Consider the following 18183-nt stretch of genomic DNA (forward strand, 5'->3'; position numbering starts at 1 on the left):
TTCAATTTAGAAAGTATCAGTTGACTCAGATGATAAGAGGAAGACAACTAAGGTCTGAAACAAGTTGCTGAATTGCTAATTCAGACATTGATTAATCAGCCTGCTCATAACGACTCTTCTCCTGGGAGGTCTTGTGGAAAAAAAGAGACAGGGAAAAAAATGGCTAGTCCCTGGAGGTTTGAACCTGTACAAGACTGGATAACACTAAATAAAACCATTTGTTATTTCCTTCAGTAATTAGAAGAAATTTTAGCTTAAGAACTTTTCATCATCATCCCTCTTTTTCTTAGGATTAATAGTGATTTGCTGACATCCAGTATATTTTAAAGCCTCAAAATGATGCATTTTTCAGGAGCAGACAAGAAAAAAGAGACAAAACGAAATTTGCTAGTGTTTAAAAGATTAAGAGAGCTAACTTCTGAACTTCTCCTATCAGCTAACATGTCTCAGCAAAGTCAGTCATTTCATCAGCAGGGATATGAGGCAGCTTAGATCCCTCTATACTGTTTACACACGAGCTGGCACTTTTGGAGTTTCTCAGCTGTTCAAAGAGACAGGAGAAACTACAGGAATTTAAACTGAGCTTCTAGAAACACTGGCTTAACCTGAGGCCTTGCCTATCAAAAAATCAGTGTTTATGCCACTAAGAATGCTTTCTCCTGCATAAAAGAAAACAAAAAAACAGACAAACAAACAAAAAAAAACCAGTATTTTCTCTTATTTTCAAAAGAAAACATAAGTAAGCTCAAAGAAAAGGAAACAAGCCATGCTCATCCTGGAGTAAAAGTGACTATGCAGAAGAAAGTCCACCTGGAGCTGTGTCTAGTCAGAAACATCAATGGAAACAAGGAATAATTCTAAAAGTACCTCAGCAGTAAAACGCAGACTGTATAAATGGCACTTGGAAAGGGCAGGAGACCTGGCAGCAAAGGGCATGGAAAAAGCCAGGATACTCAGTGCCATACTCACCATCTTTACTGGTAAACTCAGACTTCAGGAATTGCAGGTGACCAGAGGGAAGGCCCTGCGCAAGGAAGGTCAAGCACTGGGGGATGATAATTTGGTTATGACACACTCAAACAAACTGGGCATGCACAAGTCCTGATGGGATGCACACACAGGAACTGTGGGAGCTTGTCAATGCCACTTTTGATTATCTCTAAAAGACTGTGATAACTGGGGAAGGTCCCTGAGGATTGGATCCCTGAGAACTGGAAGAATGCAAATGTCACTTTTGTCTTCAAAAAGGGCAAGAAAGAGATCCTGGGGAACTCCAGACTGGTAAACCTCTCACCTCTCTTCCTGGGGAATATGATGGAGCAAATTATCCTTCAAATAATTTCCAAATGGATTAAGGAAAAACAGCTTGGTTCACGAAGTTCAGCAAACCAAATCCTGTAAAGACATCAAACTGACCTTGAGCTAGCAATTTGTCCTTTGTGGCAAAGAAGGACAATGGCCTCCTGAGCTGCATTAGGAGTAGCAACGTGAGCAGGTTGAGAAAGGTGATCCTTCCCTACTCCTCAGCAGAAGAGACACAACTGGGTACTGTGTTTGGTTCTAGACAAGTTCTAGTACAAGAAAGATGGGGAAATACCAGAGCAAGTCCAGTAAATGGCCACAAGGACAATGAATGATTAGAGTGTCTATGACACTCTCCAGATAAACCATAAATCTATACTGCTATTGACCTGGCTGTTTGTGGATTAAAAAATGCCACCAGTCACTTTGGTTTGGCATTCAAATCTTGAATGCTCCACATGCATTTCAGAGAAATTAAAAATGAACACAGTAGAAAGACTGCTTGTTAGCGATTATAGGCGGCTTTATCCCCAAGTATTTGTAACACCTCAGCCATTCAAAAACCATGACCTTGTTTGGATACAATTGATGATAAAATTGTTTTTTCAGTGATGTTTGATTAACGGAAAAAATGAACTTTCCTTGCAAAAAGCACAGACCTTTTAAAGACAAAAAGCATGCTGATGAAAAATCTGGTTTAGCCTGAAACCCTTTGAAATTCTACTACTATTTAACACAATGTCATGGTTTTGTGATTTTCGGTTATTGGTATTCCACATCATAACATCATGTAGTGGACATACCTAGTTCTCAGAAGAGAAGGACTACTACAGTCCCCACGGTACTTTGCTCCTCTGTTACCATTTTCCAGCCGGAGGGAAAAGATAAAAGCTCGCAGTATAAAAACTTGCAGATCACGAGACCTCGTCCCTTTTTCCGCCGTCTCTCGTCTTGGCAGCACCTCGCTCTCCAGCCGCCTTATCGTCGGTAGTAGAGTAAGGCCTACCTTGATTTTGGGACATTCTCTCTCTCTGTATTGAATTTATCAGCTTAAATTGTAATTATATTGTATTATAGTGTGTTGTTTTGCATTCCGATATTTTATTTAGTAAATTAGTTTGTTTCTCCTCAGATTGTTGCCGCTGTTCTTTGCTCTCAGGGCCATCTCCCTACCCTTTTCCCCTTTCCCCTTTTCCCGGGACGTGGGCCCTTGGGTCCCCCGTCCCCTTTGTCACGGAATCGGGCCTAACGCCCGTAAAACCGTTGACACACAATCTTGTCCCGCAGTTTATCAGTTACTGCTGGAAGATACATTTTTCACTGATGGCCAGAAGAAGGAAAATCACAATGCAATGATTACTACTACAGTCTTTCAATTTTCTCTTTAGAAGAGTAGATGAGAATAGAGGCCAGTCTAGTAGCAAAGCCAGAGTGTAATTACAGACAGTTCAAAGTGGATCTAGAGTCCCCAGGGAAGACAGTGAACCTATCTGGATTCAGAAGTATGTTGGAAAAGCATGTCTGGTGGTTGGAAAGTAAGGCACATGCACAGAAACCACTTATCATATTTACATTGGCCCAAGGCTTCAGGCAGTAACACAGCAGCAGAATGCTGCAAATCTTAATTCTGCTTTACTAGAAGAGGCAATCAGAGGACTGGCTATCTTCAGTTGATGCAGGTGACACTTGGGACAGATGTACATGCTGATGAGGAATTTCAGATCAGTTAGAACCACATAAGATATTGGAGTACAGCAATGCCCTAGTCTTAACTCAGAGATCGTAATCTACATTAGCTCTGCCTACTTCCTGACAGGGATTTGCACAGAGCAGAGTGATACTGTAAGAAGATAACACACTATAATCTTCACGCATGCCTTAACAGACATTATCAGCCACCTTTCATTACCTCCCTGCCCTCACACACAGGACCCTTGTTATGTTAAGCTTGTAACCACAGCTCCCTGCTGCAAGTGAGGACATACTCACAGACTTCAAATACGAATGTTTTTACACTGTTTAAGTAAATGTTTTCCTTTCCATGTCTAGATCTTCCATCCTAACGAAAGCAGTAGCCACTGAGACCAGAAAGCATGACATGGATCCAGACAACACTTTCAGTTCTCTCTCTTTCCCAGGGACCATACGGTTGATAGTGGACAAAATGCAGTAACTCTCTAGGAATCAGAACCTGCATGGATCCTCAGTTTTTAACTTTCCTGGAGCTAGAACAAGGGATGAGAATCACGGCAAACCAATCCTGTTTACACTGTTCATACATCACTAGTCTAAACCATGGGTACTATCCTTACAAAGTTGGATATGCCACTGCATGTGCCTATGGATTCCTGCTGGCAGCTAAGAAACAGGAGGAGTATTTTTTCCCCAGATGAGTAGATGTTCTGCTCCAAAAACAGGGACAAAATTATCTTGTAGCTGTGAAAGTACAGTGAAGGAGGTAATGTTCTGCACTAGAAGGAGACAGGTGGAAGCATGCCTCTCTCCCTCCACTTACAGAGTCCCTTAGATTCACATCCTTTGGCACATTATTCTTTTGGATGTGTCCTTGAAAGGTTTATTCAATCACTGGTGTAACCTCTTACTACCTTTCACCTCCTCTCTGTACTTCTTCTGACATTCTGTCTTGGTTTGTAAGTCTATGTGTCAGAGCTTTCGTGTAAGCACTGAAGTTGTTTCAGTATCAATGACTTTGTATAAGAAAAGTAACAAATCTGAAACTAATAAATTTTGTAATCAATGCATAGTATGAGCTCTTTGCATACTGGAGAAAGCTTTCCTAGTATTACACAACTATCAGAACAGAGCCGTGTCTTGTGTCTACCACAGAAAAAGTACTGAACCTTCTCTAAACCAAGGCAGACATTTGTGCAAAGCTTCTAATGGATGTGGAAAGAATGCAATCAGGTTAAAGATCACCTCAATCACATACCAGCTCCAAATGCAAAAAAGAAGCTCTTGTCTGGGTATTCTTCCAGCAGGTCCTTCACCCTCCTTCCCATTCGCTCATTTCGCTTGTAGATGAGCTCCTGACGGAAGTAGCTGTCTATCTCTTGGGCAGTAATACGTTCATGGGCTGGCAGTGTAGCATTAATGAAATTTGGGACCTAAGACAGAAAGAAACAAGAAGTCTTCAAAAAAGGGGCATTTGTTTCAGACAGTTACCACACACAGGCATTTTGCTCTATCACTGAGTGTGGCAATGGCCTTGTTTCTCAATGCACACCCAATAGGACAAAACTCAAAGAGAGCCAAAAAATGACTCAACAAACTTATACTGATGCATAGCACCATTTCTCTCAACACATCATTTCATAAGCCAGCCAGACTATTATCATTATTTTATGCAAAGTGAATAAATACTCTCAGTTTACCACACTATCGATCCCAAGTCCTGACTGTTTGGCTGAAGAAAGTATTTGCCTCTGGCTATCTTTAGCTACATAACTCTCCCTGAAATTACCACAGGTATGACACAACTATAATTATAATTACACTCCTCTAGGAGAGTTTGACTTGTTTCAGACCATTGGGGCTGTCAAAAAATAAGTGTGCACTCTGAACTAGTTAACATAAAGATCTCAAAATTTTCCAAAAGAAGGAGGGCCAGACTTCGTCAGAAAGGACAATTTAATCAGCTTTAGTTCTCCTGTCCTCAGGTATCTCTTCAAATGCTGTGTTTATCACCTGGGGCTCTCAAGACAGCTGTAGCTGCAACCTCTTGGAAGTGGAGAGAATTGTAGATTCTGAGTTGCAGCCACCATGGAATCTTCCATAAGTAGCTCTGGACACTGCAATTACAGAGACTGCTAAGAAAAGGGCCTGCAAGAGATAGTTCCTGGGGAAAAAGAGCCACTAAGCCAGGTACTTTCCTTTGCAAGGATGCAGCACCTGAAGAGGCTCTGACTCATAGTCTATCACCACCTGCTGCAAAAGGGTGTTTAGTCCACAACAGGACATCTACTGGTCAAGCACAGGGTCATATACAGATCACAGAGTTCTCCTTGAAAGTGTAAGCAGTTGGAATTTCAGGCTATTACTATTCAACTCAACTGCCCTGTGGAGAGGCCTCTTCTGTAAGTAAAGGGCATTTGCTTCTTCAGAGACATGCATGTCTTGGCCAGAGCTGTTCTCTCCAAGATTCTCAAGGCAACACCAGCTGTCGGCAGTCCATGACACTTCAGCAGAACCGTGATGTAACATCTGTACGTTGTTAGAGTACTAACCTCCTTTGAGAAGCCCTTTCAAATTTATGAATGAAATGCACTGTGAAGAGCTAAGCATTATTCATGACCACGTTGCCAGCAGTGGCAGGCTGAAGGGTGTACAGGTCAGGAAGGTAAAACATACGTGCAAAGCGCAGTGCCAAAGGAGCAAGGGTTAGTATGACAGTATTTCCAGCTCTGTAGTACTACACCATACATATCAAAAGCCCAAGGAAAAATGCTGCTCAGCAGGGAGAGCTCAGATACCAACAGGCACTTTGTCAGCATTGCCAGGCTAGAGCAACATTTTCACTAAAGTGCATGAATTGCCAGGCAATACCTCACAAACATGAAAAAAGAGAGGCCTGATGTCTCAGACTGAGGTTAGCTAATCTAACAGCCCGAACAGGCAAAATTGGTCCCCGCTGGGCATTTTCTTGAGGTTTAAAGATCAGAGCATCGCATTCCACTGTGCTGCTTGGGAAACCATCTCCATAAATGAAGTCTGTGAGGCCTCTGTAGTTTTCTTTTCCTTGACATTCAGTCTAAATCTATCTTTGTTTCATTCCATTTCTCTTCTTTGGGCCTTGTCTGCAGTATGCAATCACACTGATAGGGAAAATCAAAAAGCCTGCAACTTGCCCAGCCTTACCCAAGTGTGAAAGTCAAGAGATCAATTCTCTATCACTGTTTGCACAAAAGAGTCAGCTTCTGCTCTCCACTGTCACTATGTTTGTTCCTACCCAAGTTACCACAATCCCAAAGGATACCTACGAAAATAAAGGATTAACTCATAGAGCTTTGATGCTTAAACAAACACGGCATTCGTCCACAAGGGAAAGCCAGGCGTGCCTTCACTGCTTGTGTGCGTTAAGATGGTGGTGAGCTAGTGCAGGCTCCTGGAGGAGGAGATGCAGGAAGCAGACGCACCAGAGAGCCAGTCAGGTGCCTTTGGCCCCTGCCTGCTAAGGGCCTGTCCGACAGGAGACAAGCGTGAAACAGGGGTTAGCGCTACTGGGCCGTGTGTGTAGTACAAGGGCTGTGGTGGCAAGACTCACTTGAGAAGTGTCATGGTTGAGGATGATGGAGCTGAGGTCTCCACAGTTGTAATGCTTGATAAGATCTTCTGTCGTATAGGGGATCTGGAAACTGCCTGCTCGGAGGCTCTCCTGCTGCAAGAGAGTCTGATTCAAAGCAAAGATCACCTGGGGGAGGGGAGAGGGAGGAAAAGACAGAGTTCCTTGTGAGTTCTCATCTGGCTCCTTGAGGTGCTCACAGACACGCAGCTACCCTCTGAGAACTCAACGAAACTGCTCCCAGTCTGAGCACCCTAATCCACATTTCACCAACCCAGGCCTCCTCCAGGTCCATAGCTATTTGCATGTCAGGTCCCACAGACCTAAGAATAGGAAATTAGCACATAACTCCAACTGGTTTTGCCTGTAATGTGATTACACACAAAGATACAAAAAGATACAGAAGTGCAGACTGGGGTGGGAAAGCCTTCTTTATTTTTCCACTCCTTTGAAGGAAGGGCACTCTTACACCCCTAGACAATAGTATGCCTGCCTATACAGAGCCCTAGGCCAAACTGGCTCCTATCCCCACACCTCAAATAACCACAGCTTGCTCTTGTTCATCCCTTCTTCCTTACCCATAAAGAACCTTCCACCTTGTCACTTTGTACATCCTCCCAATCTCCCATCCCAGGAACTGTCAGGGTGGGTGGCATCACCACAGGATGCCACCTTCCCCACAGGTGCAGTCTGGGGACAGCAGCCCCTAGCTGATGCTCTCTCCTCCTTGCTGAGGTGCACTCTGGGAAAATGAATGCTTTCACTCTCTATGCCTCAAGCTGAGCATACACCAGAACAACCACCAGAGTGGTGTCCTATCCCTAGGGGATGACAGCAGGAGTCATCTCCAGGTGTTGCTGTGCCAGTGCCACTTGGTCGTGGCCTCAGGGCCTGACTCCAGGAGTTGCCACCCCACTGCCTCTTGCCATGGGCACTGATGATCCCACAGATCATCAGCACTTGAAAGGCAAAAGAAAACAACAAGCTTTCATGTTACCTACTGGCTTATAATCATTTATTTCTAGAGCAAGTCAGCTGAGGGATGTCTGATGAGGTCTTCAAATGCATTTCAGAATTATTCTTGGGAGGGTTATTTTCCAAGCTCAGATAACACTGTTCAATGTGAGGAGGACTCTGTGGAATTCACTCTTCCTGGAAATCGGCTTCAAACTCTATCCAAACAATATGAAACTGGAGGTATTTGCCAACACAAAATTCACACACAAGCAAACACATTCTTTGTGTGCTCAGATTATGTGAACCAAGCCTTGGGTTTCGAGGACAGACAAGCTAGAGGTAGGAACAAATGGCACAGTCTCCTCCTTCCTAGTACAATCCAGAAAAGTACATAGAACTTGAAATCATGCTGTCCCCACTACAGCTAAACATGCCCTCATGGCTCCAAATCACCATGCATTGAGCCAAATATGAGAAACAAAATTTAATGTTAATTCCGGAAGTGTGCTCATGAAATGTTTGCTCCCATCTCACATGTTTAAAAAGGGCAAGAATTCATTCTTTTGGTGCAAGCTGCACCTGATTGAAAGAATATCTTAAAGTGGACACTGAGGAAAGTTACATCAAACTAACCAGTGATGATATTGCAAAGGACGTTTGCTCTATTTGGAAGTAAATTAAACAAAAAGAAAAGGAAATTGCTTTTTTTCTGGACAGAAGTTTTCATGGAGGCTGGAGTTTATTGCACTCTGAAGTCACTGTTTTCCATTTGTTTGGCTTCACCTCCCACTCAGAGAAGCTCTAATGGATGTTAATGACCAGATGAGATTCACTGAGACAGAAGCCAAATCTATGCTGAAAATGTAAGGCTTCTACAGCCAAAACTGTGAGGTCACGTGAGGAAAAGCTCCTATGTTCAATCAGTCCAGCCAAAAACAATTCCATGAGGATGGCTTATTATGTAGGTTACTTGGACTACTATACCAGCAACCACTGGGATAATTTACCATTCAAGCAATATGGTCCTTACTAGACTCTGCAGCCTTTGAAACAATGACCAGATGGTTCCTGTCCACAGAGCGGCAGTAAGACCTGTAAAGGGTTCCTGTGCTGGTCAGGTAGCTATGCCTCAATGCATATCACAGAGGCTTTGCAATCTTTACAGTTTGTTTTTTAATCCAAACACAAACCAGCAGAGGGTAGTCATCTTCTGTGGAGAAAACACTAACCTGCTCAATGAGACATAAAAACAAAGCAAACCTTCCTCTCTGCTGCACTCTCACAGACTGCACTCCTGCTTTTGCTTTCTCTGGACTGGCTCTCTGCAGGCTATTCTCTGCCCCCTGCATACCTCTTCCCTACAGTCTTGCCTCATGTTTTAGGGGAAACAGACTCAGTCTCTCCCCCAGACAGTGTCACCCAACTGGCCTGGAAGGCAGCAACCAGGTCATCTCAAACAGGCATCTTCCTTCCTCATGCCCACTCACCAGCAATAAAAAACTAGCACACAGTAAACTGCAGATGGCTGAATAGATCTGCCTTGAGGGCACAGTTTAAAACTGGAATGACTTCCTGCAGATATGAAGGATTACTGCACACGATTACACAGAAATAGCAACAACTCACTGCCACTACTTTCAAATTTCCAGACTTACTGCTGGCATGACACAACACTTTGACAGATCTCTGGACAACAGTAAAGGTGGTTTTTTCTGGTGTGCAGATGGAAACCTTGATACTGGACACATATAGAAATCTCAAGATGGTAGCAGCTGAAGGACTTGCCTGCCCACATATGGAAGGCTTTTCTTAATGAGGTGGTTCATCTTTCACCTCCGTGAACAAATGAAGTGTCCAAGATCACTGGCTGAGATTCCTACACATAGCCCTTATCACATCTACCTGGGGACACAGCAGGTTGCCCTAGACCCCACAGCACTGTTGGTCAGCTTGCATGGTGCTGCATGCACTGTTTTTCACTGGCGTGGAGGACTGCCAGGTCATACTTCCCCAAGAGCAACATCTTCGCTCCTTTGGCTCTTGTCCTGCATCCCATCACTGTGCAAAGCACCTGGGAGTGAAGTCAAACAAGAACCACCTTGTGGTGAGGTGACTTTCACCTTGGTGTGTGAGGGACAGAGGTGATCTTGGCTCCCTTGCTGGCAGCAGCAGCAGCCTCCCACAGCACCATTCTTAATCACAACTCGAACACTGGGAGGCAGAAAAGTCAAGATATGATAAATGGTCAGGAATCAAAAGCGCATCAGTTGCCTTGATGATTAGTCCCTCCTGATGAGCTACAGTAGCTCATGTCATCAGGCTTTGCATAGCTGGAGGTTAGGACATGCCTTTGCCAAAAACGTTCTCCACATCAGCTGGTCTGAATTGGAAGAGACGTCTGCTGAAGGGGCATCACAGCATACCCACTGAACAACTACACAGGATTACAATTAAGTTGCATCAGTGTACGTAGAGCCTCTCGAAATAATGTCATAGCTTCTCTTCATTTCTGCATCATGTGTACCTTCCTGGAGGAAGAGTGACTCCCAGGCAGAAAGAGGGCTGCTGGCGTATAGAGGGACTTGTTAGCAGCACCAGGTGCTGCTTAAAGCCGTGCCCCAGGGAGAAGGTTATCTTTGGAAAACAGTAATGGATAAACACTGTCAGGATCTCAAAGGAAGGAAGATCCCTGAACCTTCTGTTCTGAAAGGCTTTAATTTGCTAAGGTGGGTGTTGCTCAGATGTTAATAGCTCTCATCTGTCATTATTTCTGAAAGAAAACATAAGACTAGGTACAAAGCAATACTCACTGAAGACCACAGTCATCGAACTTTTGGGACTGGATCCCAGTCTTGTTTACCAGAGATAAAAAGCTGAAAGAAAGCCAACAGAGTATGAGATGGAGAAGCAGGGATCAAATCAGCAGCTGATCTGCAACTGCTGTATTTGCTTGGCATAAATGCAACTGCTTGTCTTCCTGAATCTCATTTTAGTCCCTTCATTTCTGATCAGTCCAAGAAGTTAAGACAACAAGAGAAAAAGAAGGTTGAAGAATTTTTTTCAGCTCTGCTTAGAAATAAAAACCAAAAATTTGTGCTGTGCTGAATTCCTCAAACAAGTGTTACACAAAGTATGTGTCTATCTTCCAGTTGTCTCTTGCACTGTGCTCTATTAATTCAAAAATCTTCCCTGTTTTGGAATCAGCAGAGATCACTCAATGTTTGTCCTCCCTGCAAGACTACTCTTCCTTAATTCACACTCTCCACCCCCATCCCCCCTGCAACTTTACCCTGCCCTGCTCCTTTAAGCGTATTCATACTGGCATCAAAGCATGTCCTGAAAAGATGTATTCGGAGAACAAAAGTAACAAGTTTATTATAAAGGGATCTTTTTTCCTCCCACCTCCCATTTCCACTGTGATCTCTCTGTCTTCCCCTAGTCCTCTCCCTTTTTTTACTGTGGAAAAAATCGATTAAGCTCTCTGGTATACATCTTGCAGCAAGCCTTATTCTCCTTCTGGAGATTTCTTCAGCTGTCACGAGACACTTGTCCCCTTTGCTAGCATTGTTGGGGTGGCCTACTAGGCTAACGGGGTGGAAAAAAAGGAGGTTAGAGCCCAGCAGATGCCTTTTTTGTCAAAGACAAAAGACCCCCTGCCATCCTCTCCACTTTTCAGCACTTTCATCCACACTGGATCAAAGTGCTCTTCTGCATATGAAAGGATCCTGGCATTATGTCCCTCAAATTAGCCTATCGCCATCCCGCTAGCCTCCAAGTCTTGCCAACAAAAGCGTTCACATCTGTTCCATCATTTGCCTCATCTTCTGTTTTTTCTTTCCTCTTTGCTCTCAGTTTTCGAGGCCATTCAGCCCCTTGAATTATAGTCTGGGGAGCATCTTCCCTGCCCTGCAATCACTCAGCCAGACAATTTGCTTTTAATTGACTTACAGAATCACAGGCTGCTTTTGGGTCCTTCCTAGCCACCAACTGCATCCATTACAGCTTCCATTCAGCCTCTTCAGCTTCCTCTTTCCTCCTTCTTCTAAAAAGTCTGCTTCCTTGCTCTTCACCTGGAGGAGACCACAGCTCCTCTGGGCCAATGAACACTACTGTCCCAAATCAAAGACAGCTTCAAACTAAAGGTGTCACGACTATGAAAGTCAATAATCCTTCTTTGTTATGTTAATGATCCAGCAGGCTGAATGCTGACAAGAAAGTGGGATTCCTTGCTCCAGTGTGACACAGATTCTTAGATGTCTGGTGCCTGTACCTCAGACTCTGAAAACCTCAATACACCTGTCATGAGGAACCCTGCAAACACCATTCTGCACACACAGGCAGAAGTTTGATTTTGGCAGGGACTGAGAATACCAAGGGGAGATTTAATCTGCTATCTGCAGCCTTCAGAGGCATCTAAGTCACTTCCAGGGTTATTGCACCACATGAGACGCTCCTGGTCACCTCTGCAAAAGATCTTTTGTGGAGATAAAAAGGAGTATCTCCCCAAATCAAGACTATTCTTGTGAGAAATGTTGGATTCAGGTGACTAGAAAAGACAAATGATCTGAGAGCTCACCCAAAGATCAAGAGACGAGCAGTTGAAACCACTGAAACACATGGAAATAGAAACTATTCTGGGTTACTTGTGAGCTTCAGGTTTCCCTTGGACTTGGTTTTACATATGGCATTTGTTCACAGAAGACAGCACAGCAAGGAGAAGGAGCACCTCTTCCCTACCACCACCATCCAAGGCTCTCAGATACTCAGTTTGCTTCAAGTCAGACAATTCAGATGGTGGCAGAATTAATGGCACTGAATAACTTGGTCTTTGCTCTGCTGGCAACAAATTCACATTGGCAACTCCTGGTGCCAGGATCTTGCAGATTCTCTTTCCAGAACTGAACAAAAAGAAGCTCTGAAGATGTTTGATTATTACCTGAATGTGTAATACATAAACCAATCACTCTCCAACTAGGAGCTACAGAAACAAGGGGCTTCCAGTAATTTGTCAGGCACTGCTGAAGCACTGAATGCATTTATCATTCTTTTCCTGTTACAGAAGAATGGTAGATGATGCTGAATAAGAGGAACACTGTTTACATTGCTGCTGGAAGAAACACCAATCTGGACTGTAATAGACTGCATTAATTCATAGCCTTTTGTCTGAGTCATTTACACAGTTTTAAGGCTGTCATGTTTCTACTGATTGCGGGAGAAATAAACAACACACTATGTGCTGAATGTGAAATGAAACAAACATTGGAAAAGACTGCTGCTGTCCAATAGTTCAGCTTGCACTTCACAGTTGGACACCTCCATGACCTTGCTGAGACTTGCTCTGGTCTTTCTACTGAACAAACATATAACGTGGCTGTGAGCCCACAGGGGCTACCACTGCTGCCCTTCCTCCCCAAGAACTCTGCATCCAGGTGCTTGCTGGAGTTCCTCCTTGCGCTGCAGGAATGCCCCAAGATTTCATGACGTTCATCCAGTTCATCCCCCAGATTCTTCACTCTGTGCTGGAAAGGAACTGATTATGCATGCTTGCATGTTTCTAGAGAATGAATAAACTTTTCTTATTATTATATTTGTAAATAATTTTGTAAATATTAGCAAAGATTGTTTTTAAAATCTTTACAAAATCAAATCCTCATCAAACACGTTTTTATCTTATCCATTTGAAATAGGCAACACCCCTTCATGTAATTTTCACATCTATACAGTCCTGTGCCCAACTGAAAGCAAAAGATGGATTGCCCAGATTTTACACTTAAAATTCCTGCCTGTCTTCTACCCAGCATTTCTCCAGCTGGCAATATCTAACCATTTTTGGGTTAGCATTGCCACGTATCTCCTAAACTCAGGTCTACATCAGCCCTGGGAACAATTAAACAAAAAAAAATTGCTGGCAAGTCAGATTTCTCTTAGGGTACCTTCATTTTCCAGCTTCCAGGACCCTAGTGCTAAGTCTTCTTTCTCCTAAGTATTTTACAGGACAACAACACAGCCATTTCAACATTGTGTTAGAAGAATAACAGAGTTGCAAAATGAAAATCTGAAACTAACATTTCTTGGGCTGAGACTGGCTATAAATTAAAATTTGACACTTGTGAATACGGTTATTATTTTTTAAGTAACTCTTCTACTAAAATAGGTGCTGCTTCAGTTCAACTCCTCTTCCTTCTTTTCCACTGTATCCTTAAAATTGGTGGGAGCAAAACCACAATAGTGCAACTAACAAAACAAACTTCATTGCAGAGCAACCAATGTGCTGTCCTGTTTTCAGTTTACATTCCTTTTTCTGTCCTTATTTAGGGCAGGAGACAGAATTTCCTCTCCTATCTGGAAAAAAACCTACCAAAGCAAACAGACAAAGCAACCAACGCTAAGCCGAAGTTGAAATTGAGACTACAGATTCTTCTCACTGACTTACTCCGCTGTAAGTACTCCACAGCTTCAAGGGCAACGTTTAAAGTACCTTTTATCATCCTACACCACAATCAATGCAATTTAATAAATTTGATATTGGTGATTGGGATTTGGCCACCAGTTTTCTTCCGCTCAAATACACGTGATCTTTGGAGTGCTGCTAGTTGAAAGAAAAACTCTTGCATTTCCCCTCCTACATGGATTATTTTATCACTTCTCCTTTCCAGCTCAGGTCACACACAGATTAGGACAACAACGAAATTGACAACCATTTGAAAGTTTGCTAAAACAGTAATGTCTTAGAAATGCAGTGCACTGAAGTCTGAAACTACTACCATGAATGTTTTTGCATCTTTTTTAGTGAAAAAAGGTTGGCGATAGGCTAATTTTAGTGAAAAATTTTTTACTTTTTTTAGTAAAAATGGAATAATTTAGAAAAGAAATTTTACAGTAGCTTGAGTCCTCCCTGTTTCTATTGAGCAGATGTAAGTTGCTTGCATAATAAATATATACATGAGTAAATAAAGACTACAAAGCTAATAGAGTAAACAATCTACCCTTACAATGTGAGGAACAAGCCCAGGCATTTATCGTATGCCTTCTAGAAACCATGCAATGAGATATTTTGGATTTTCTTGAAGTTCTGCCAGCTGGGAAATGCATGTTCCTTATAAAACACTCAGCATTGATAAAACATTTTTTCCGCTCAACAGAACAATTAGGTTTGGGGACTCTGGCTGCAGTTCCAAACAGAGTAAGAACTTTAAACCAGTGTTTATGTCAAAAGCAACTCAGAGCACCTTCAAGAGAAGCATTTGGCTTCCAAATGAGGAACTGCGGAGCAATTTGACCTTTTCAAGGCGCATGGGTGAAAGATACAGTTTATATTAGAGGTAGATGCCAAGAAAAAGCTCAGACAAGAATCGCTGGAATTGTCCCCATCTGGCTTCAGGCAGATTAGAGACTGAAAGTTCTCAGTGCAAAGGCTTTCCAAGAGGAACTGCTGACAAAAATTCCACACGGACCTGAAACACAGTTCTAAACTATGTTCTTCAGAGTAACTAAGAGTTCAGTCACATGAAAAAATGAGTGTTACCCAAGGCAGACTGGGAATTTACAAGCCACCAACCGTGTCATGCTGCTTCCCTGAGTGGATCTTCCTGGAATGTGGCAGTTGGCTGCACCCGAAGGCAATAACTACTTTTACTTCCTCAACTTGCCACATTACAACATGACCAGTAGCCCCATTTCAGCCAACACACCAAGCTCCCCTTGTGAAACAATCTGAAATGCTCTGATTTTCAGATCCATGAAAACTCAACTGCTGTCAATTTAATCAAGGAACTGATGTATGTTCAAAACTTATTAAGGACCTAGCTTGTTCTTAAAAAAGTATTTGGTTTACATATATTTTTTCATCTTTCAGTTTTACTCCTGGAAGGGATTACTACATGCCAGCAATCATGGTGTGATTGGCACGCTGGAAGGTGTCACCCAGTGGGACCTTGACAGGTTTGACAGGTGGTCTGTGCTAACATCAGACTGTCCAACAACACCTACTGCAAGGTTCCACATCGGGGCTGCAGCAATCCCAAGCACAAATATAAGTTAGACAAAGAATGGACTTCAGAAAGGCCATTCTTAAGTTGGGGGTGCTAGTTGATGAGAAGGTCAACATGAGCCAACAATGTGCACCTGTAGCCCAGAAAGCCAACTGCACTCTGGACTACATCAAAAGAAACATGGCCAGCAAGGCAAGGAGGTGATTTTTCTCCTTTGCTCCACTCTTGTAAGAACCCACTCAAGGCAATGTGTTCAGCTCTGGGGATCCCAACATAAGAAGGACATGGACATTGGAGTGAGTCCAGAAGAGGGCCACGATGATGATCAGAGGGCTGAAGAACCTCTCCTATGAAAAGAGGTAGAGGAATCTGAGGTTCTTCAGACTAAAGAAGAGGAGGATCCAAGGAGACCTTACAGTTGTCTTCCAGTATCAGAAGGGAGCCTACAAGAAAGTTGGAAAGGGACTCTCTATCAGGAAGTGTAGTGATAGGACAAGAATCCCTTTGGAATTTTAAGATACTGCTTCTGTTCAGCTGATTTGCAAGAAACCTCACAGATCAGGTAAGATATTGGTCTCTAAGTATGGACGATTTTTAATCTGTGTACTTCTGTACCAGTTTCAATGTATACAAGGTCAGAAGAAAGGATAATTATTTCCTCTGTTAGCCCCAAGGATTACTAGCTGTATAACAAGACTTTATTATTTTCCTTCCCCTGCTAAACACATTTTATAAAGCTGTGTTAAATTACTAAAAATAACTGCAGTCCACTAACTTATGAAGTCGGAACAACGATAGCTCCAACTGGATTGCAGTAGCTTTGTAACAGGCATCTACCAGCATTTTCACTTGTAATGGACTGGAACAAGAAGCATCATGGAAAAATTATGTGGATATTTTGTCAAGCAGGAAAACCATGGAGTAGCTCTGAACTCACACCTTTTAAAATAACTAAACAGAGACTTCTTAATCACCTCAGTGAAGAAGATAGACAGCAGTCCCAACAATGAGCTAAACTAGTCTTCTTTCACTCTTTCAGGTCTTAGATAGTCAAATAAATTTGCAAAAGGCCAGGGCAGGTCACGTTCCCTAACTCAGTTTTAGCACATGGTCAGACACAGTCACTGTCAGGGTAAGTGTCCTGGATAAACATTTGCTCAATGACCTCTGAGAAAAGAAGAGGTATCTGCCAAGAGCCCATCATTTCACAGAGACATCAAGATGACAAAAGTCTGTCAAAACTGAAATGGGCTACGATAAGGAGGATGGCTTTGGGGTGTGATGAAACATGCTGGTAATACAAGAACAAAGCCCAGCAAGATTTATCTCATGAGCACTTGTACTTTGACCTTGGAGAACACTTCGATAATTTTTCTGGGCTAGGGAGAACAATGTTTTCACTGAAGGTACGTGGAAAAGTTAACAGTGCAATTAGTACCAAATCAACCACTGTTTCATGCACAGAAAAATGTAAGCAGCCATTAGCTAAAGATCTGTAATTTCAACACCAAATCAAAACTATACAGTGCACTGATAATTATCCAAAGCTCGGAGGATCTTATATACATAGAGGTGTACAAAAACATCAAAATCTAAATCCAGTCATGGAAATAATATGCAAACAATGTTGTACAACAGCAGTCGTTTGGAGTCTATCTATCTGATAAAACTATGATAGAAAGAAAACAATAAGCAGGTAATCAAAGCAACAAAATTCTAGTGGCTCCTCTCCAAGCTGGATATATTGAGGCAAGCTGCACTTTCAAAATAACCAGATCTTTCCCAGGAACTCTCCAGTGATTAAATTCAATATTTTGGAAAACAAACGCCCATTAAGGCCTGTACAGCTCAAGTGTACGTCTTTCGCTCAAAAAATATGAAAGCAAAAGTTTGAATGAAAACATAACATACACGAACAAAAGAGTTTCAACCTTATTTACAGCACCCATACAAATACTTGCAGAAGGATCCTCTCCTTCCGTTTCGTTACACATTTACACAACATTACAAATGTGCATCTTCTCTGTGTCAGGCAACAGCTACTGGAATTCCTTACACTCATGTCTCTTCAGATACGGACATCAGGGATGGAGTTCCACAACCCAGGTGTCTATGTATTGTAGTGACACCAGAAAAAAAGTTTAGAGATCACAACACTCTGGACTGTGATACAAAATGACTAAAGGAAGCTATCTATTGGGTCAAGCTATGTTTATATATACAACACGGTCTCACTATATAGCTACTAGACGTTTTTCTGGAATATTCATAAAAAAGAAAGGTTAAAATGCTACTCCCAAATTCATATACAAAGAAAATAAATTTTGTATTGAGAAACTAGTGTCAAAATCCAGGAAACAAAAGAAACAATCTCTTATTGTGCATATACGACAAACTCCCCACTTTATTATGCTGGAAAAAAACACTGGTCTGTTGGCATTTCTGATTAGTCTTCATCTCTAATTTTTCTAACTAGAAACAGTTCTTGAGATTAAGTTGCCTACTTAGAACAAGACATTTGATATTTGCTTCACTGTGATGTATGATCCCCAAATCAGGAGGGAAGCAACACTGTTTGCAAGTTCATTAATAGTGAAGTGGTGTTAATGGGGACCTCAATGGACTAGCTCCAGT

At 42.4% G+C, this 18183-nt stretch overlaps 1 protein-coding gene across 5 annotated transcripts in view; it reads right to left on the reverse strand.

The window, feature by feature from the left end:
* TRABD2A (TraB domain containing 2A) overlaps positions 1–18183 on the reverse strand; it is a 92542-nt gene that overhangs the window by 31396 nt on the left and 42963 nt on the right. For 4 of the 5 annotated variants that reach the window (XR_002433484.1, XR_002433485.1, XM_021381110.1 and 1 more), the window contains exons 3-4: positions 6584–6730; positions 4253–4427 (exon numbers count right to left, since the gene is read on the reverse strand). Coding sequence is in view for 3 of the 5 variants with exons in the window: in XM_021381110.1 (XP_021236785.1) it covers positions 4253–4427; positions 6584–6730 (322 nt within the window). In the remaining 2 variants the exon portion in view is untranslated. The remainder of the gene's footprint in view (positions 1–4252; positions 4428–6583; positions 6731–18183) is intronic. The other variant, XM_021381109.1, reaches the window with a different exon arrangement.

The sequence above is a fragment of the Numida meleagris genome, chromosome Z (genome assembly GCF_002078875.1).
Source record: "Numida meleagris isolate 19003 breed g44 Domestic line chromosome Z, NumMel1.0, whole genome shotgun sequence".
Lineage (NCBI taxonomy): Eukaryota > Metazoa > Chordata > Aves > Galliformes > Numididae > Numida > Numida meleagris.